Raw genomic sequence first — 19802 nt, 5'->3', positions numbered from 1 at the left:
CGGGTCCTCCAGGCTGGGGGCCGCCAGCCCCGGGAAGGCAGTCCCGGCCTGTGGATGGGGCCGCGCGTGGGGCCCGGCGGGGCGGCCTCGGGGGGCGTCCAGGCTGCGGGAGCCGGAGGAGCGGCCGTGCGGGCGCCAGCGCCGTGGGTGGAGGTCGCCGTCCCTCCTAAGGGGCAGCCGGTGCGTTTGGGACCCGGGAGCAGAGACCGCGCCTCCGCAGCGGCCTCCCCGGGGTCTCACTGGGTCTCCCGAGCGCGGCGGCTAAGGCCCCGGCTCCGCAGAAACCCGGGGCGGCCGCGGGGAAGCAGCGCCCTCAGGCGACTCGAGAATGGGTCGGAGGAGTCCCCAGAAGGACCTCGCGCATCCCCGCCGGGCTCCGACCGCCTGGGTTCGGTGCGGGACGGCCCAGGCCGCCAGGACCCCCAAGCGCAGCTCAGTCTGCGGGGCACGACCCAGAGGCCAGCAGCAGAGGACGGGGCCGGGGCCGGGGGAGGGCGGGGAGGGCGCTCCGGGGAGGTCAAGGCCAGGGCTAGGCTTTCAGGGTCATGGCCTGGCCCCTCATCCCCAGGGAGGTGAGGGGGCTCTGTGAGCAGAGGGGCCCCGGCGGAGAAGGCGCTGCTAGCCAGGGGCGGGGCAGGAGCCCAGGTGGGGACTTAGGGGTGGCTAAAGGGACCCTCGGGCTGCAGGGACAGGGAGGGAAGCTAGGAGTGCGGCCTGGGCAGGTGCTGGAGGACCGCGGGCGCCCTTTATTCTGAAGCCGAGTGTGCTGCTGGAGTCCCCAGGAACCTAGAAATCCATTTCAAGGTTTTCAGGCGTTTCAGGTGGAGACAAAGGCCAGGCCCAGGTGAAAATGTGGCAGTGACAGTGCGGAGTGAGAACCACGGAGAGAGGAGGTTCCCCAAGGCGGACGATGGGACAGAGAGAGGGGACCAGGATTTTTAAAATGCATCTAAGATGCGTTTGGCAGCCTCAGCGTTGTTTTCCTTTCACGGAGAAAGTGTGGGCAGAAGCCAGCTCTAAAGCCCAGGCTGCCCAGCCTGTACTGGCAGAGCTGACGGAAGGCCAGGGCAGAGGCTTCCCTCCCTGTCGCAGACACGAGCCCTGGAGATCTGGAATGAGGCCGATGTGCCCGGCAAAGCTGATCTGCCCCGACGCCAGGGCCCCCCGGGTACCCCTTTGAGCGTGGAATCGTTGCCAGGTCATGGCTCCCTGCTATTGAACACCGGACATGGGCCATGTGCTGGCACTGGCAGTTCCAGGACTGACACCCACAACGCCTTAGAGGTGACGACTGCCTTCCGGGGGCCTGGCTGGCTGACACTTTGCATGGCTCCTGGAGAAGAGGGATTGAGTGGAGTCCACGGGTCATGGCCACATCCTGGGTGCTGCCTCTGAGGCAGGGCCAGGCTGGGGTGAGGAGGGGCTGGAGACAGGTTCCTGCCAGTTCAGCCTCTAACTGGTGGTCTTCATGCCAAGGAACCCACTGGGGGCCTGTGAAACTGCCGGTGGCTGAGTCCTGCCATGGGGTCTCTCACTCAGCAGGTCTGGGTGGGGCTGGAGACTGTACCCCACAAAGGGTCCCAGGTGAGGCAGATGTGGCCTGGCGCTATGTGGCTCTGGACCTAGTCCTCGGGCTCAGGCTGGCACCCAGGGCCTGGGCTTGAGACAAAGCTGTGACGCAGGCAAGCCATTCACCCCGTTTGTGGGGACATCTTCCTAGCTCGGAACACGCAGGCAGCCAGGGTTGTTATCCACATTCCTCCTCCATGTTCTTCTCTTGAGAACTTTCACCAGGTATGTCAGGAGCTGGGCTCCACCAGGGAGACTCAAGTGGAAAGCCCTCATCCTTGTCCTCCGGGAGACAGGAAAACCTATGGTTACAATTCCAGGGACAAGAGCGATGCATGTGAGGTGTGGCAAATCTCACTGTTCAACTGGAGAAATCAGAGACAGCTTCCTGGAGGCAGTGACACCTGGACAGGCTTCTCCACAGGAGGGAAGCGAGTGGGAGAAGCCAAGTGGGATGGACCCATCACATAGGGTGAACAGTGCATGCAGAACCGACAACCACCCCCACCCTAGGCTCAGAGCTCAGGGAGAGAGCTGGGCCTCTCAGGGGTGACTACATAGTTCCCTGTTGGATCTTAGGTCTTGTCCTTGGGCAGCTCTGCTGAGACCTCTATGCCTGTCTGAGGCTGCACCAAGGTTTTCTGACTATTGACCCTCGACTCTGAGTTGGGAGTTGCTGTATTTTTACTAAGGGATGGAGGGACACAGCCCCCAACCCCCAGGGAGCTGGACTGGCTCTCCCATGGCTCAGCCCATATAGCTCCAGCCCCAGGGATGTCCAGAGGATCAGAAAACTCCCTCCCTCCTTTAAAGCAGCTACCGGCAGAGTCCCCGGAGCTCTTGGGGGCCGGGAGACAGGCAGGAAGCCCACCTGGCAGGCAGGCAGGAGCCCATGGGGGAGGGTTGATCTTTGATCTTCCTCTGATGGCCCAACGGAAACTGTGAGCACCCAGCTGCTCGCTGGGACATCTCGGTGCAGGGAAAGGGCTGAAGCTGGCGCAGCCACGGCAGCATCCCCTCTCGTAGTAGTGCTCCTGAAACAGAGACGTGGTCTGGGTGGCATTCAGAAATGAAGCCTCCTGCTGACCTAGGGCCAGCACACACCACTCCAGGGGCAGAGAGGACAGAGCAGGAGCAGGAGACAGCCCAGGGCAGAGGCAGGCCCATGGAGACCCTCCCTGGGGCACCCCCTGCATCTGCAGGGGTCCAAGCCTAGCATTGGCTCTGCAAGGATTCAGCCACTCACACTGTGCCCCTCCCGCATGGGGCATCTGTGGCTCTCCCTGAAGGTGGGCAGCTGGGCAGACTTCCTGAGGGGTCAGAACATCCTTGCAGACATCAGTGATTCCCTCTGTCCCTTTCACCACTGGCCATGGCTGGGGCAGAGCAGCACCGCATGGTTTGGCTCTGGAGAGCCGTGAGGCCCCATAAGGCCCAGCATGTCTGCAGGGGCCTCTCCTAGCCCCCTCTCTGCATCCTGAGGCTTCACTTGTTGAAGAGAAAGAGGCAGCAGAATCCCAAATAAGAGTGCAACATGTCACCTGCCAGCTCCAGCGCCTGGGGGCTGAGTGTGGACTCAGAGCTTCTGTCCAGCAGAGGCCCCTGATGTGCAGCTGCACCGAGACACCCAGGTAGGGCGTCACTTGCAAGGTCAGCTGCAAGGCTGGGGCTGGGGTTTGTAATCACTGTCGTCTCTTGGCTCACAGGGTCCTCGCACGTGCCGCTTCGGTCCCGATGGGCAGGACCCAGGTCTCTCATTAGACCAGTGTTTCCCCCCGTGAGGCCTGGAGAGGAGCCTTCTGGCCACTCCTGGGTACAACAGGAAGGGAGCAGCAGGCCTGAGTTTTTTGTTTTTTGTTTTTTTTGAGACGGAGTCTCGCTCCATCGCCCAGACTGGAGTGCAGTGGTGCCATCTCAGCTCACTGCAAGCTCCGCCTCCCTGGTTCATGCCATTCTCCTGCCTCAGCCTCCCGAGTAGATGGGACTACAGGCGCCCGCCACCACACCCAGCGAATTTTTTGTATTTTTAGTAGGGACAGGGTTTCACCGTGTTAACCAGGATGGTCTCGATCTCCTGACATAGTGATCTGCCTGCCTCGGCCTCCCAAAGTGGTGGGATTACAGGCGTGAGCCACCGCACCCGGCCAGGCCTGAGCTTTTTATATACACCAACTGCCAAACATTTCACTGTGAATTTCCTGAAACTTCTCTTTGGAGAGCTTCTGTTTGTATGTATAAGGCAATGTGCATGCCAGCATGTCAGTTACAGCAGGAGAGAGGGAACAAGCCATGTGGGAACTGATGGAGCCATGGCCACATCCAGTGTCCTCTGCAGCCGCTATGGAGTGCCAGGGGAAATGAGGGGCAAACGGTAAGATCTTTACGACGCAAGAGAAGCCAGGCGCAGAGCAGGGAACAGTCAGGTTTAATTGGTGTGAAGAACAGGATCACTGAAAAATATTTTCTCATAGATAAAACTCTTTTTGTATAAAAGTCTACAGAATGGCGATAGGAAACCCATAATCATGGTTTCAAGTGGGCAGAGAACTAGGGTCTGGGGTCGGGGAGGAAGGGGAACTGTTCACTGTAAACACCTTTTTTTTTTTTTTTTTTTTCTTGAGACGGAGTCTCGCTCTGTCACCCAGGCTGGAGTGCAGTGGCGCAATCTCGGCTCACTGCAAGCTCCGCCTCCTGGGTTCACGCCATTCTCCTGCCTCAGCCTCTCCGAGGAGCTGGGACTACAGGCGCCTGCCACCACGCCCAGCTAATTTTTTTGTATTTTTAGTAGAGACGGGGTTTCACCATGGTCTCGATCTCCTGACCTCGTGATCCGCCTGCCTCGGCCTCCCAAAGTGCTGGGATTACAAGCGTGAGCCACCGCACCCGGCCTTGTAAACACCTTTTAGGACACTTCCATCAGGATCAAAGGGTGGCTGACTCTGCCACTTTGACGTGAGAATCACTTCTACCTAAGGCACTTGAAAAATGGCACAGGCAAGAGCGTCATCAAATCTCCTTTTCTTCCTGAAGACAGGAGATAAAAACCCTCATGTGAAAGATGCCTTCCTTGTACCGGGCAAAGAAATACTCCTCCACAGGGAGGCACGTCATAGCCGACAGAATTCTGTACCGACATTGAAGTAATTAAAGTAATTCCTGTCATTCTTAAGCCTCCCCACACGGTTTACTTTTCCACAACTGCCTCTTTGTTCAGCCTCCTGCAAAAGCACATAGGTTTTGTCACTTCCTTGCGTCTTCGCTTCCTTAGGAGTGTCCTGTGTGACATAAAAGTGACATTAAATTTGTATACATTTCTCCTGTTAATCCATCTGATTTCAACTTAGTTCCCAGGCCCAGCCAGGAACGTAAGAGGAGGCAGGTGGATATTTGCCTCCTCTACAGTATCATGTACATATATTACTTTTTAAAAAAGAAAATCTGGGGCCATATGCGGTGGCTCACACCTGTCATCTCAGCATTTTGGGAGGCTGAAGTAGGAAGACTGCTTGAGCCGAGGAGTTCAAGATCAGCCTGGGCAACATAGGGAGATTGTGTCTCTACAAAAAAAAAAAAAAACCCAAAAAATTAGCCAGGTGTGGTGGCACATGCCTGTGTTCCCAGATATTCAGGAGGCTGAGATGGGAGGATCACTTGAGCCCAGGAGGTCACCGTTACAGTGAGCTATGATTGCACCACTGTTCCAGCTTGGGCAACAGAGTGAGACCCTGTCTCTTAATTTTTTTTAATTAATTAGTTACCTGATTAACACAGTTCCTTATTGGTGAGGGATTCTCTACTGTGGTCCTCCTGCAGTCCCACCCCATACATGAATGGCTTCTTTTGAGGCTTCCTCCTTTGTACAGGTGAGTATCTTTGTCACTGTCTTACTCTTGTGCTGCTATAACAGAACACCACAGACTAGGTAATCTATATAATGAACTGAAATTTACTGGCTCATAGTTCTGGAGACTGGGAAGTCCAAGACCGAAGGGCTGGCAACTGGCAAGGGCCTCCTTGCTGTGTCATCCCATGGTGGAACAGCAAAGACAGCGCAAGAGTGTGCCAAAAGGGGGGCAAACTAGTCCTTTTATAAAAAATACTTTGATAATAAACCCACTCCCATGATAACAACATTAACCCTTTCCTGATGGTAGAGTCCTCGTGGCCTAATCACCTCTCAAAGGTGCCACATCTTAATACTAGTATGACGGCAATTACATTTCAACATGGGATTCAGAGGGGGCCGACATTCAAACCATAGCAGTCTCAAACACTGGGCTGGCAGTGGAAGAGGGGGCTGATCTTTAAAGAATATAGACTTTTTTTTTTTTTTTTTGAGACGGAGTTTTGCTCTTGTTGCCCGGGCCAGAGTGCAATGGCGTGATCTTGCGTCACCACAACCTCTGCCTCCCTGGTTCAAGCGATTCTCCTGCCTCAGCCTCCTGAGTAGCTGGGATTACAGGCATGCGCCACGACGCCTGGCTAATTTTGTATTTTTAGTAGAGACGGAGTTTCTCCACGTTGGTCAGGCTGGTCTCAGACTCCCGACCTCAGGTGATCAGCCTGCCTCACCCTCCCAACGTGCTGGGATTACAGGCGTGGGCCACCGCGCCTAGCCAGAATATGTTCTTTAAAAACAGGCACAATCCCAGAAGTAAACTCACATTGGAATGGTTAACAGGTAAAGTGATCCAGGTGGCTGAAACAATAGGCATTCACCGGCATCCAAAGTACATAAAGATGAGCACTTTGAGATTGCGCCACTGCACTCCAGCCTGGGCGACAGAGCAAGACTGTGTCTCACCAAAAAAAAAAAAAAAAAAAAAAAGATGAGCACTTTCACCTCAAGAGTCGCTGGGCTCAGATGCGGAAGGCACCCTGAAGGAACTCTAAGGACACCAGCCTCTGGAGTTTTCATCTCTGAAGTTTTCACAGCCAACAGCATTCCTAGGTAGACTGGTTGAGAACATGGCTAGTTGGAGGGTAAAAACAATGACTTGTGAATGCTCAGTAGGTCTCTGAATATGTAAGTAGACACGACTTCAAGCCAGTTGCGCAGCCTTGAATATACCCTAGAGTCTATCACCTTGGGCTGTGAATGGCTCGTGTGGTCATCTGTCCATCTCTCAGCTGGGAGAGAAACTTGATGTCCTTTCTGAGAGGTGGCCCCAGCTCTGCCTGGGACCTGTTACTCTTCTCCAAAGTGCATTTTGTGTGGGTGGGTTTTCACTGTGGGTCCTGGGCAGGCGAGTGCTGGTGCCCAGTGTTGGGGAGCAGGGTAGAGGTGTGGCCGCTACCTGGCTGGGCCCGGACTTGGCAGCCTTCCTTCATGGCCCCCAGCCACAGCCCGTTCCATAGTTTGTTCTGGATGTGTCAGCTTTGTGTCTCCATGAGAACAATGGGCTCCTTGAGGACAGGCATTGTATCGTACCTGTGGTCTCTTCCCTAACGCACCCCAGTACGCCCAGCATAGACAGCACAGGGTGCAAGCAGTCAGATGAGCAGGGCTCCCGTTGCCAGTATGGGACCTAGCCCGTTACCTCGCTGCTACCTTTCCCGTGTAAACGGAGCAATACCCAATTCTAAGGAACTGTTCTGAGGACTAAATGGAATAGTGTAAAACATAAATTGACATGCAGTGAAGGTCAATCAAAATGCACTAGCTCGGCCAGGCGCAGTGTGGCTCATGCCTGTAATCCCAGCGCTTTGGGAGGCCGAGGAGGGAGGATCGCTGGAGCCCAGGAGTTTAAGACCAGCCAGACATCACAGCAAGATCCCGGCTGTAGCAAAACATTAATAACAATTAGCTGGGCGTGGCGGTGCCCACCGGTGGTCCCACCTTCTCGAGAGGCTGAGGCGGGAGGATCGCTCGAGTCCTGGACGTCGAGGCTGCAATGAGCCGATTTCGTGCCATTGCGCTCCAGCCTGGGCGACAGCGCGAGACTCCTTCTCAAATACAGAATTTAAAAAAGGCCATCTCGACTGCCGCGGGGGTCGCGTCCTCTCCATCCCCGACCTCGGACGCAACCCCGGCCTTGGGTCCCCCACGATCTAGACAGAATCTCGTTGTTTCTCGTGCTCCGCGCCACCCGCGTACTCCGGTCTGTTTCTCCCAGGGGCGTCGGTGAACGGCGGAGCGCCGCGACCCTACAACCCCGATCGGGCGCCCGCCCGAGCCGCTTCCGGGTACTTCCGGCGCCCGCGCGGCTCCCGGTAGCCGCGGCTCCTGTTTCCGCCGGGCGGCGAGAACGCAGGACCAGCTTCCGGGAGGCGCTCCGCACGTTCGCCGTGCTCCGCCGGGAAGATGGGAAAAGTGAGGGGGCTGCGCGCCCGAGTGCACCAGGCTGCCGTGAGGCCGAAAGGGGAGGCCGCCCCCGGCCCCGCGCCCCCTACCCCGGAGGCGACCCCTCCGCCGGCCTCGGCCGCGGGGAAGGTGAGTTGGGGAGGCGCTGGCCGGGGGCTGCCGCGTGGGTCCGAGGGCGGGTGAGCTGCGGGGCGCCGCCTCCGGGAGGGTTCCGCGACCCCGGCCTTCCCTCGGGCTCTGCGGGCGTTTGCTGCGCGACAGACGCGACTTTCTTGCTTCGCGAAGCGTCGTGAACTCCGAGGCTCCGCTCTGCGCTGCCGTCCTGGGCACACGGACTCGCGCCGCTCCCGGGGCGGGGAGAGAGCCAGGAACCTCCCGCTGCGGTCCAGGGTTGCCACGCGGACCTCAGAGGTTCCTGAATCGCACTGAGCTCCCAGGAGAGGAAAGGACGTTCCCAGGGTTAGAGAAGAACGGAGAGCAAACTGAAGAGAGACCTCGTTCCCTTTAGCAGTCAGCTGCCTGTTTCCCCATCCCACTCAGCCTTAAGCAAGCACGAATCTGCCTTCTCCCTTTATTCTAGACACTGCATGTGAATGGAATTATTGCTTTCAGGATTTTTTTTTTTTTTTTTTTAGCTTTTGCCTTAAATATTTTGACCGATGTGTCTTGGTGTAGGTATCTTTGTATTTATTTTGCGTGTTCACTGAGCTTCTTGCATGTGTAGGTTAATGTTTTTCATTACATTGGCAAGTCTTCAGCCATTATTTCCTTGAATATTTTTTTCTGCCCTTTTCTGTCACTCCTCTCTTTCGGATACTTCTATTATAAATATGTACGTCGTGCTTAAAGGTGTCCCACAGTGCTCTGAGGCGCTGTTCACTCAGTTTTTCTCCTTTCTTCAGATGGCATAGTCTCTATCTTAATTCAAGTTTACCGATGTTCTGCCAGCCCAGAGCTGCTTTTGAACCTTTCCAGTGAAATTTTTCATTTTTTTTGACTGCAGAACTTACTTTCTTTCTCTTCTCCTGTTCCTCCTCATTTTAAAAATAATTTCTCTTTACTGATGTTTTCTGTTTCATGTGAGAATGTCATTATACCTTCGTTTAGTTCTTTAGACACGGTCTCTTTTAGTCCTTAGAAATATTTATAATGCCTACTCTGAATTCTTTACATGTGGGCTGCTCAAAGCAGTTTCTGTTGCCTGGCTCATGCTGGCAGGTAGGAGCACGTGGGCCTTCTCTGACTGTATCACTTTTTGTGGAAAATTGGGCATTTTGGATAGTTCTGTAGCAACCAGGGATTAGTATTTGCTTGATTACTTTGTTTATTGACCCGGCACTGAACTATGTGACCTCTCTCCTTGTCCCCTTCCGGCTGTGTGCAGCCTCTGATGTGCCCCCTTGCTTTTTTTTTTTTTTCTTCCTGTTTTTATCTTTTAGCCTGGCTACTTGGATCTGCTTAAGCTCCTCACTGGTCAGCAATTGTTCTTAAAGCCTCCTTGGGCAGTGGGTTTTTGCCCTTTACCACTGGATACCTCTGGCTTGGAGGTGGCTGTCAGGTTCAGCGTGTTCACATTTTTGACCTTCATTTCTGCCTTCAGAGGCACAGCCAAGGACTGGTAGCTTACGGAGTCCCTCTGCTCACTCCTACTAGGGTGCGTCCTTGAACATGTGCACGGCCTCCAGACTGCCAGGGATGCGACTTCCTGGGAGTTGTTCCTGGGTCAGAGGGCCTTACTGTCTACCCAGGAGCCTTGGGCACCCTGCCCTCTGCATCCGTCACCACCCAGAGCTCCTTCCTGGTCAACAACACCCTTAGGCGTGAGAGCCCTCGCACGAGCTCCAGACAAAGTGAGTCCCCTCTGGCAGAGCAATGGAGTTCTTCCTTTTTGCAGCCTGCCGCTCCTGGGCAGGAGCTCCGTGTCAGGACACCAGAGATGGGGCAGGAGCAGCTTCAGCTTCTCAGGTGACATCTCTCTCTACTAGCAGGAGAGGGGCGTGCCCTTAGTTGTCTTGGCTCGTTGAAACCTGTGCCAGCATTTTTTTATTAAGCTCCAAAAATATGCATTAATGAGATATAAAGTGCCACCATGGAGAATGTCCCAGGTACAGTGGTAAAAGCAGTCTTCTGCCGTATACCAGCATACATTCATGATCTGGAAGGCTGCACACTCCACCCCTTGTCCCCACCTGGTCCCTGTTTGCCTGTGAGGCCTCAGCCTACCTGTGCTACCTCAGCCACCTGCCTGCCCATCTGAAGGCTGCCCTGGTCTCCAGCACTGTTCCCCCGTGAGTCTGATATTTTCCCACGTACCGACTTTTCTGTCCCTGCCACATAACCCCCCAAGACCAAGGACTTCTCCCTCAGGTGCTGTGGATGAGGGCATCTGGGGAGCTGCAGTCCAGCCCGGCACCTCTTGGTGCCCTGGCTGCCTTCTACCTCACCTGCATCCTGTCTCCTCCTCTGTAATGTGAGGGAGGCCATATTTTACCTCTACCTTCAGGGTTTTTAGGTTGGGCCTGAGATTTAGAATTACATAAAACAGATTAACAGGAGAAAAGCGTACCCATTCACTGAAGTTTTATGTGACATGGGAGCCTCATAAGGAAATGAAGACAAGGAAGTAGGAGAACTTTGTGCTTCTTTGAGAGGGTGAGAGTTGAACAGAGGCAGTTGTGGAAAACTAAACCACGCGGAGAGGCTGCAGGAGGGGAGGGATTATGTTCACCAGGTGTGTCTGTACAGAGTGCTCTTGGCTCCTCTGATCCGTCCCTGATGATAAGAATGTCACTTGCCTTCTGGTATAGGAGGGCATCTTTCATATGGGGGTTTTATCTCCTTTCAGGAAAAACAGGGAGGGGGTTAATATGCCCCCTTGGTACCTGCTATATTTTTAAGTGCCTTTAGCTCAAAATAATTATTTTGCCAAAGTGACATGTTTTGGGGTGGCATATTCTGACACCCTTCAGAAACCTCTGTTGAGGCTGATGCTGCCTTCCCTGCCAAGGTCAGTGAGGCTTGCACATGAATGGGCCGGGCAGCGCGGGGGTCAGGGATGGGGGGTTCTATCTCCTCACAGTGTGGTTGGCAGCTGACTTGGAGGAATTGAAATCTTCATGCAGGGATGAGTGTGGCTCAGAAACAGACCTGGCAGAGAGGCTGCTGAGATGACTGGTTCTGATGGGATGTGGTCCATCTGAGCTGAAGGAGCTGGCAGGCTGGGAGCTGCCTATCCTTCATCTGCTCAGCTGCAGGTTTCTTCTGTGACACAGGAGAATGTTGTAGAAAGAGTAAGACTAAACGGTTGGGAAGGAAATTTGGTTCTTGAGATACTGGTCCTGACTCCTGAAGAACCAGGAGGGAAGCCTGTCTGGTGATTGAAGGCAGGGAGCAGGTGGGCCTGGGCGCTGCGCGTCTGCCCTGGAGCTCTGGAACCGGAGGCTCCTGCTCTGGGAGGTGAGGGTTGTTTCCCCCAGGTCCTCCCGGGCAGAGAAGCTGGGGAATCCGGGTTCTTGTCCTCTATCTTCTCCTCACCTTTCACTTCCCTCTGAAACCACAGAGCAAGTCTCACACGTCTTCTTCTCGTTCTTTTTTGTTGGGGACATTAGGACTGGGCGTTCAACACCAACATCTTTGCCAGGACCAAGATAGACCCCAGCGCCTTGGTGCAGAAGCTGGAGCTGGATGTGAGGAGCGTCACTTCCGTCAGGAGAGGTGAGGCAGGCTTGAGTGCATGGGTTACCATGCTGATGCCCAGCAGATCTGGGATTGTTCACTCACACACCCGAGGTCTCAGCAGCTTTCCAGCTAACCTGTACCTGACAGTGTCCTTGAGCAAGGGATGCCCCTGGCTGTTTCTCGGATTCCCCAGAGTAGATTGCAGCTGTGGTTTTGCCCCTGGGCTGCATCGTGTGCCCGCAGCTCTGCAGGGACTGCCCTGCGTCCTGGCAGCCACGCTGAAGCCACAGGAACTTGGGCTTTGGTGACCAACAGGGTTTGAACTGTTTTCTCCGTGTGTGCTGATTCTCTTGTGGTCTGTCTGTTTGGGGCAGTTTTGATCCTTTTCTTAAACAAGTGCTTTATGTGTTGCAGAGGTTAGCTGTTTATTATTTTGTACAAATAACTCTTTAGGGTTTAGATCCTGAAGCCCAAGCGGGGTCCTCTCAGTTTCATCAGAGCCATGCGTGCCCTTCCCCATCTCCTGGTTGTGCTCCTTGCAGCCCTGCAGCACACACGTCAGCCTGGCCAGTGAGAGAGTCTGGGAACTCCCACTCACTACAGTGTCCGGAGCTTAGCAGGGAACGCAGTCCCCCTGCACCTCCTACTGAGTCTGAGGTGTTTTAGAGAGTTCCAGGCCACCATGGTCCACGCCGGGAGTGTTGACTTTCTGGCTGGAGGATGGTGAGCAGTGTTACTCCCCAGGGAGAAATCCAGGAAAAAGCTTCCTTCACTCATCTAAGGGAGTCGCTGAGGGGCACAAGGAATACTTTTTACATATTGACAGCCTCGGGGAGCCACAGGTTGGGGAGGGAGAGGGCCTGGCTGTGGGGGCAGAGCTTGGGGCACCAGTGTGACAGTGAAGACTGCACATGGCTTCACAGTCGGCAGAGCTGGGAGCGCCAGGACAGGGCAGGAGCCGAGTCTGGGGCCCGTTAAGATCGTGGGCTCCGGGCCTCTGCCCCTCACCTCCTGGTAGCCTCTGGCTGGACACTTGATCGCTCTGGGCCTGGGCTTTGCATCTGTCAAAGGAGGTAACAGTATTTATCTCCTAAGTTGTGGCAGTTTTGAGGTTGAGATGAGTTAGTTGGTGTGAAACGTTTAAACAGTGCAGTTGAAGGCTGTGGGCGCCCGCTCCGCATCTGTTGAACGAGGCTGGTCTGGTGGCAAGGCTGGGGACGAGTGGGTTTTGCAGCTGCCCAGAGGTGGGCCAGCCCTAATTCCTTGGGTACAAGTCATGTGATCATGGGTGCTCTCTGACCTTTAGCTCCATTGTCCACAAAGCGGCGACAGACATAGTTCATAGATGCTGAGGGCTTCACTGTGTCTCTAGAAAGATCCAGGTACATTTAACCAGTGCTGGTTTCCTGCTCCTTCTCTCCAAGGAGGACTTGGTGAGGTGACCAGGCCAGGTAACTCCAGAGAGAAGCTGCGCCTTCCAGCCAGGAACACTTGATGTGGGTGGTCCGCCCGAGCTGTGTGCTCCCTGGTTGCTGACAAGGCCTTTAAAGCTGTCCCCAAGGGGAGGGGAGTCATGGGTCTCACTGACCTGGCTCTGGCCTGAGCTTCTCAGAGCTCTTTCACACAGCAGCCTCTTTCCTCTGCCTTTTCTTGGCCCTCTCCCTTCAAGCCCCTGTGGCGCATCTGGTCCCCAAGGTCATCTGCTGCACTGACCCTGACGTCCCCTCTTCCCCTCCTAATTTAGGGAGACGTCACGCTCACGACCCCTCTTGCCTGCCAGGGAAACTCCTCTTTAGCAGCATCTGGCCTCGCAGCGTTCTTGGGCTGAGGTCGTGCCCAACAGCCCTGTGGCCTCTCCTTCGAGCCACGCTGGGTCTTTGTTTTTGTTTGTTTGTTTTTTGTTTGTTTGTTTGGAGACAGAGTCTTGCTCTGTCCCCAGGCTGGAGTGCAGTGGCATGATCTTGGCTCACTGCAACCTCCACCTCCTGGGTTCAAGTGATTCCCCTGCCTCAGCCTCCTGAGTAGCTGGGACCACAGGCATGTGCCACCACGCCCAGCTAATTTTTAGTAGAGATGGGGTTTCACCACGTTGGCCGGGATGGTCTTGATCTCTTGACCTCGGAGATCTGCCCGTCTTGGCCTCTCAAAGTGCTGGGATTACAGGCATGAGCCACCACGCACGGCCGGGTCTTTGTTTATTGTAAGCTCAAACCTCATTAATTTAGAGTAACTGGTGGGAGAGAGTAGAAGCTTGAACTTTACAGTGTCAAAGATTGATTTCAAATTTCAGAACCACGTTATGAGAGTAGAGCATAGAAATGCTTTCTTGAAATAATTGAACAATAAGTTGAAAAAACTTGAAGATTCTATTGTTTGTGAGTCCGTTGGGTAATTAAATTTTTTCTTAATTCACATACCTTTATTTGTGCATAAAAATCTTAAAGCTTGTGCTGACTGGACTGTAGCATGGCCCATTCTGGCACTACCCAGCCCTGAGCTCGTGCTGACTGTAGCGTGGCCCGTTCTGGTGCTTCCTGCTTGTGTGCAGGTGTTTCCCATAGCCCTCCTTGAGGGGCACAGGGATGGGAATTATTTGAGCCATATGGCAGGGTCAGGGTTTTGGGTGTTGGGGAGGAGCCTTGGCCTGGGGAGGCGCTTAGTGGCTCTGGCCAGGAGCCGGTGGCTTTGTGTACTGCCCATGGCTGTGATTTCTGCCTTGGTGCCCCAGGGGGATTCAGGAGAAGGTGCTCCAAAATGGTGCCTTGGAAGTTGTCCCTGAGGTGCGTTCCAGGTGGCTGTCCTGTGGAGGGGGGCGTTCTGAGCTCATCGCCGTGGGTCCCCATTACAGCCCTCCTGGAGCGAGGCCTCTGGCCAACCGTCTCTGGCTGTGGCCCTCAGCCCAGGGTTCTGGTGCATGTTCCTTCCACCACCTGCTGTGGGTTCTCTGCACTGAAGAGCCCCGGGCTGCATGAAGGGACCATCGGACCTCACAGAGGGCTCAGACGGAGGGACAGGCCTCCACTTCCCCTGCCCTGGGATGTGAAGCACCAGCTTGCCAGGGTGGCAGGGGTGCCTGGCCCCATGGGTGGGGCCCACAGACCCTCATGGGTGGGACCTGCAGACCCTCAGAGGAGCAGCCCCGCAGGCGAAGGGGCTTGCCCTGGTCTGGGGGCCCCAGCCCCTTTTCTTCAGGCCTCCGAGGTATCCAGGCGCCTCAGTGGGGTCCTTCGCATCTTGGCTGCTCCTCACCATGTTCCTCCCTCTCTCCAGGAACAGTTCTGTTTTTTTGGTGTGGTCTCCTCAGCTCCTGATTGGCTGGTGCCCTGGGTCCCTAACCCCACCCACCCCACCCCGGGCTTATGCTGGGGCCTGGGTGCCCATGTCATGCAGATACTGCATCCTGTGACTTGGCCGCCACCCCTCAATACCCCGCCTGGCTATGGAGGTGAGGTGGTGGCCTGTGGGTGCCTGTCTGCCTGGATTAGTGCAACACCACCTTCCCAAGATGTGTCTCATCGTCCTTGTCTGGGCCTGAGTCAGAAATAGCACTGCATGCTGCATCTCTGGCCAAGGAGCCAGGTGGCCTAGGGGAGGGGTCTAGGCTGTGGCCCATCACCTGGTGGACACCCGTGTGCCCATCTGCGCCCCTCCTCTCCCCCTCTAGCCCTGGGAAGTGGTGGGGCTTGTTAGTCCCTGTGACTAACAAGTTCATGGCATCTTTCCTATGTTTTTTTTCAAGCCCTTGGGATCCCAGCTTGCCAGGAAGCCACATCTGCCCTCTGTTCCCTTCCTGTGCCCTGGGGCCTGCCTTATCATTACAGGCATCCTGGGAGGGACTCTCTGAGCTCTGCAGCCTCCTGCCATGGGAGGAGGAGGGCATGGGTGCAGGGCTGAGGCTGGCCCAGAGTCCCCTCCCCGCCCCAGCTCTCTAGACCCCCTGCACCTCCCCAGCAGGACTCAGCTTTGCCTGTGGGCTGGGTTGTGCATGCAGGGGCTTTGCGGCAGCCTGTGGACCCCATGTTGGGGCTACAGCTCCTCCGTGTCCGCTCTAGGGGTGGCGAGGGACCTGTGGCAGAGCCGGGGTGAGCACCCGTCTCCTGAGCCTCCCCCAGTGCAGTGCCATCTGCTGTGCATGCTGTGCGGCCACCTCTAGCTGGCACAGCAAGCTTGTGCGACACCAGAGCCTGGCAGCCGGCCGGGTGTCCAGTGGTGGCTGCATCCTCCAGCCTTGGGCATGGCGCCAATCCTTGGCATCAGGTGGTCTGGGGGAGCTGGTCATGCAGCATCAGGCGGTCCAGGGAGCTGGTCGTGGAGCACGCTTAGAATTGGATTTCTAGTTCTGTGTTCCTTCATACCAGAAAATGAGCCCACCTGTTTTCAGACAGGCACGCGGGACTCAAGCCCAGAGACACAGGCAGAGTGGGGCAAGGCCTGGCATGGACTCAGAGCCGGGTGGGGCTGGGGGCCCCTGGAGCAGAGGATGTTGGGAGGCCTGTCACCATTGCTGGAGTGGGAGCTCACAGCACAGTGGACAGCTTGGGGGCCGGGGGGGCCATGAGAGGCGCCTGTGGTATTACAGGATTTTGGGGGTGTTGCTTTTCTGGCCAGATACCTGTGGCTGGTGGCACCTTTGCTTGAGTTTTGTCCGGGCCCACTGGGCTCATTTCACCCACTTGGCCCGGCAGGCTGTGCTCAGCTCATGCTACTGGCCTGGATCCCACGCCTCCAAGGGAGACGAGTCAGGCGTGGAGCGGTGAAGGGTGTGTGTGAGCAAGTGTGGGGTCCGGCCATTGCAGGCCAGCGCCAAGCCACCCTCAGCCCCCACCTTGGCTTCCTCCCAGAGCTTGTTGATGCCCAAGGTCCAGAGGGGGCCAAGGTGGCAGGGCCTGTGCGTGTGCACACCCAGCCGGGCTCTGACAGCACCCGGGCTCGGCCCCAACCCCCCTTTGAGATTGGAGTGGGCATTGGAAACAGGGAGAGGCCAGGCAGCGGGAGCAAGCATCTTTGAGCCTGCGAGGGTAAGAGTGCAGAGAGGCCATGGTCCTGAGCCCCGACTTGGCTGCTGCTTGCCCCTGCTGGCTCTGTGGAGCATGCAGCCCTGGCTCCCCCTCGCACGGCTTGTGGCCTTGCCCGGGGGCTGCTCCTGATCTGGGAGTGGATTGTGGGCCATGGGCCCTGGGCCCGGCTGTCAGGAGTGTCAGGCCTGGCAGTCACACCGATGTGGGGTGGATCCTAGGGATGCAGCCCAGGCGGCCCTGCACCATAGCCTCCTCCAGAGGAAGCCGGCACCCTCGGCCAGGTGGACACAGGGACCACACTGCTGTCCGGGTCCCCAAAGTGCGGCCCCAGCCCCGCCTACTCCCCAGAACCCTCTATGCAGCCGCAGCAGGCCAGAGCGCACCACGGGGCCAGGCTCTGAAGCCACAGAGGCCCTACTCTTAGATGCCGGGCACAGGGCACCCACCGCCGCCATTGCTGCTCCGGGAGCCACTCCTGCCGCTTCTGCCTGCGCCTCTCCGCTGTGTAATACCTGCTGCTGCTGTCAGTGGAACACGTCTGCGTCTGCAGGCGTGTTGGACTGGGTGACGAGGCCACCAGGCTGTGGTGCAAGGACACCCCGAGCTCCTGCACCCAGCTCTTGGGCAGGGCTGGCTCTCCCGGTCAGCACAGAGCGCTGCCCAGGTGATTGTACCTGCTGAGACCCCACTCCACCCCCAGGCACCTGCGGTGGAGGGACCTGCAGTGGAGGGCGGCGACCTTGGCTTCCTGGCCGTCCTTCTGCCCTGGTGATCTGCCCTGGCCGTCCCTCTGCCCTGGTGATCTGCCCTGGCCGTCCCTCTGCCCTGGTGATCTGCCCTGGCCGTCCCTCTGCCCTGGTGATCTGCCCAGCAGAGGGCAGCAGAGCTGTGTCCTTGTCAGGTCAGCCCAGGTGTGGGACAGTTACGGGATAGAGACGCAGGCTCTCCCTCCTGCCTTGCACAGCGGAGACTTGGGAAGTGCCAGCTCCTCATCAGCCAGTACAGACTCTGGGCTTACAGGGTTGCCTTAGACTCTGGGGTTATAGGGTTGTCTTCAGGGATTTTTTTTTTTTTTAAGATAACTGGAAAATGGCAGAAAATGAGCCTTGCCCCACCCTGCCTGTGTCTCTGAGCTTGAGTCCCAGGTGCCTGCCTGAAAACAGAATGGGCTTATTTTCTGCTATTTTCCAGTATCTCAAAAAAATAAAAAAAATCCCTTTTTAAAGACCTTTTTCTACAATCGTGAAGTCAAGGGTATGATATAAACCATGCAGAACGTACTTGTTGCTTATATCTACTCCCAAGTTGAAATAAGAACAAACTGACGGGGAGATTACGTGGAGATGGCTCCGTGGAAGCGAGGCTTGGGGTCAGATGGCCTCGACTCGGCCGCAGCTCCCTGTGTGTCACCTGCCTTGGCTGCGCGGTGCGGTGGCTGGGAGATCTGCCCTGGCCATCCCTCTACCCTGGTGATCTGCCCTGGCCATCCCTCTGCCCTGGTGATCTGCCCTGGCCATCCCTCTGCCCTGGTGATCTGCCCTGGCCATCCCTCTGCCCTGGTGATCTGCCCTGGCCATCCCTCTGCCCTGGTGATCTGCCCTGGCCATCCCTCTACCCTGGTGATCTGCCCTGGCCATCCCTCTGCCCTGGTGATCTGCCCTGGCCATCCCTCTGCCCTGGTGATCTGCCTTCTTACCTGTGCTCTTGCAGAGAGTGTGGCTGTGCCAGCCAGTATGTTGGGAGCCCAATGACTTGTTATTTCTTAAGCCAGGCATCCTGGTGAGCCACGTGTTGTTGAGACGCTAGACCAGGGGTCGGAGGCATGGCCCATGCCAATCCAGCTGGGAGTGTGGCCCTGTTGGTGGCACTTCTCAGGCCCACGGTCACGCAGTCACATGGTGCCATGCTGAGGTATTTGACTTGGACCAGACATAGTGCTGTTTCCTCCCATCTTAGTGGGAGTCAGGAGCCAGCTGGGGCCTCTGGGGTTCTAGCCTCCTGGGCCTCCTTACCAGCGTCCTCAGGGTTTCTGTGATCAGCTCCTTCATCTGCGAAAGAGGGGTGTCGGGGGGCTGCTGTAGAACTGCTGTGGGTTTATCCTTGTAGAACTTTGAGCACAGAGACTGGCCCAGGCAGGTGTGGGCTGCACCTGGGCCTAAGGATCACGGTGACCCCACCTAGTCCCTGTCCTGGAGCACGTGGTGACGACTGGGTACACGTGTCATGGGCACAGTGCGGCAGGCTAAGCCTTCTTCGGATTAAAGTCGCCGGTTTGATTTAAAGGCCTTAAAAATGGTTTAAACACACAGCAGCAGCCAAACACACAGGAGAAGATTCCTCTGGCCTTGGCCAGTCTCTCCTGTGCCTGTGTCTCGTGGCCTGGCTCCTGTTCACTCAGCTTGAGATGAAACCGCGGCTGCTGCCATACTGGGTGCAGAGGAGGCTGCCACCTCCTGGTGGCGCTGAAGCCCACAGCCATCCAAGGGGCCAACAGCTCGCGGCATCGCGCAGGGAGACAGGAGAGAGGCAGGGAGAGTGGGCATGGGTGGCCCTGGCTTGCCGCACAGCCTGGGAGGAAGCAGAGGGACAGGCTGTGGATGTGGCCCCTTGCCCGTCCTGTTCAAGTCCCAGCTCTACCATCTGGATCCAGGGGCTGAGTCCTCAATGCACGGGGTGAATGGCCGCGTCTTTGCCCACCATGCCCTACTCACTGTCATACCTGTGGCTGAGACTTGAAAGTTAAGGGATCAACTTTTACCTAAAATTACTTTTGTAGAAAATAACATTTCATAATTGAAAAAGCAGTGCATATGCACACATTGCAGAATAGACAAATACGCAACATTGGGAGATAAAAGCCGGGCCCTGCCCCCAGAGCTGCCCGAGCGTGCTGTGTGGGCACCATCTCTCGCTGCCCGAGGGTGCTGTGTGGGCACCATCTCTCGCTGCCCGAGGGTGCTGTGTGGGCACCATCTCTCACCTACATGTGTTCTCACCCAGGCCTGCTGCACGTGCCGATCACTAACCAGGGCGGGGCATCTCAGGAAAGGCCCTTGCCTTAGCTAGCAGTGTCTTCAGGAGCCATTGCTGCTCTTTGTCCGAGCAGGGTTCGCCCGCCATGTGTGGTCGTTGTGGGCCCTGCACGTCTGGATCTCACTGACTCGCCGAGGTCCCTGGGCCGCCGTCTTGGGCTTGCGCTGCTTGCCCCCAGGAAGCTCAGCCACTGCCTTTTT

At 56.4% G+C, this 19802-nt stretch overlaps 2 protein-coding genes across 14 annotated transcripts in view; one reads left to right on the top strand and one right to left on the bottom strand.

The window, feature by feature from the left end:
* Positions 1–2023: 2023 nt before the first annotated feature.
* On the bottom strand, positions 2024–7753 carry LOC129483099 (uncharacterized protein encoded by LINC01547). 7 transcript variants are annotated; one of them, XM_055279934.2, is made up of 4 exons: positions 7409–7728; positions 5328–5467; positions 3115–3378; positions 2024–2603 (listed from the first exon to the last, which is right to left on the bottom strand). In XM_055279934.2, exons 2-4 carry the CDS (start codon positions 5391–5393, stop codon positions 2145–2147), a joined length of 789 nt encoding a protein of 262 aa, XP_055135909.2. In that variant the 5' UTR covers positions 5394–5467; positions 7409–7728; the 3' UTR covers positions 2024–2144. The 7 variants fall into 7 exon arrangements, 1 of the variants encoding a protein (XP_055135909.2); XR_010121166.1 differs by lacking the exons at positions 2024–2603; positions 3115–3378; positions 5328–5467; positions 7409–7728 and adding exons at positions 3978–4163; positions 4469–4844; positions 6234–6419; XR_010121161.1 differs by lacking the exons at positions 2024–2603; positions 3115–3378; positions 5328–5467 and adding an exon at positions 3978–4844 and having other exon boundaries at positions 6413–7753.
* A 4-nt stretch (positions 7754–7757) lies between these two features.
* The window catches only part of SLX9 (SLX9 ribosome biogenesis factor), a 38641-nt gene continuing 26596 nt past the window's right edge, over positions 7758–19802 (top strand). The window contains exons 1-2 of one of the 7 annotated variants that reach the window (XM_055279938.2): positions 7758–8002; positions 11482–11587. In XM_055279938.2, the coding sequence (XP_055135913.2) occupies positions 7874–8002; positions 11482–11587 (235 nt within the window). In that variant the 5' untranslated portion in view covers positions 7758–7873. Of the gene's footprint in view, positions 8003–9326; positions 9724–11481; positions 11611–19802 lie in introns of those variants that run through there. The other 6 variants (XM_055279939.2, XM_063640501.1, XM_063640500.1 and 3 more) reach the window with 6 other exon arrangements.

Source organism: Symphalangus syndactylus, chromosome 5 (genome assembly GCF_028878055.3).
Source record: "Symphalangus syndactylus isolate Jambi chromosome 5, NHGRI_mSymSyn1-v2.1_pri, whole genome shotgun sequence".
Classification (NCBI taxonomy): domain Eukaryota; kingdom Metazoa; phylum Chordata; class Mammalia; order Primates; family Hylobatidae; genus Symphalangus; species Symphalangus syndactylus.
Note: the sequence above shows the minus strand (reverse complement) of the source record. Positions and strands in the feature narration are given on the sequence as shown.

Coding starts and splice junctions, on each gene's coding strand:
- LOC129483099 (XM_055279934.2), bottom strand. CDS start 5,393: ATGGGGTGGGACTGCAGGAGGACCACAGTAGAGAATCCCTCACCAATA. Junction 3,379..5,327: donor TAAGGAACTGTGTTAATCAG/GTAACTAATTAA, acceptor TGTTGTACCCAG/GAGTGGCCAGAAGGCTCCTC. Junction 2,604..3,114: donor GCCCCCAGGCGCTGGAGCTG/GCAGGTGACATG, acceptor TCTCTGTTTCAG/GAGCACTACTACGAGAGGGG.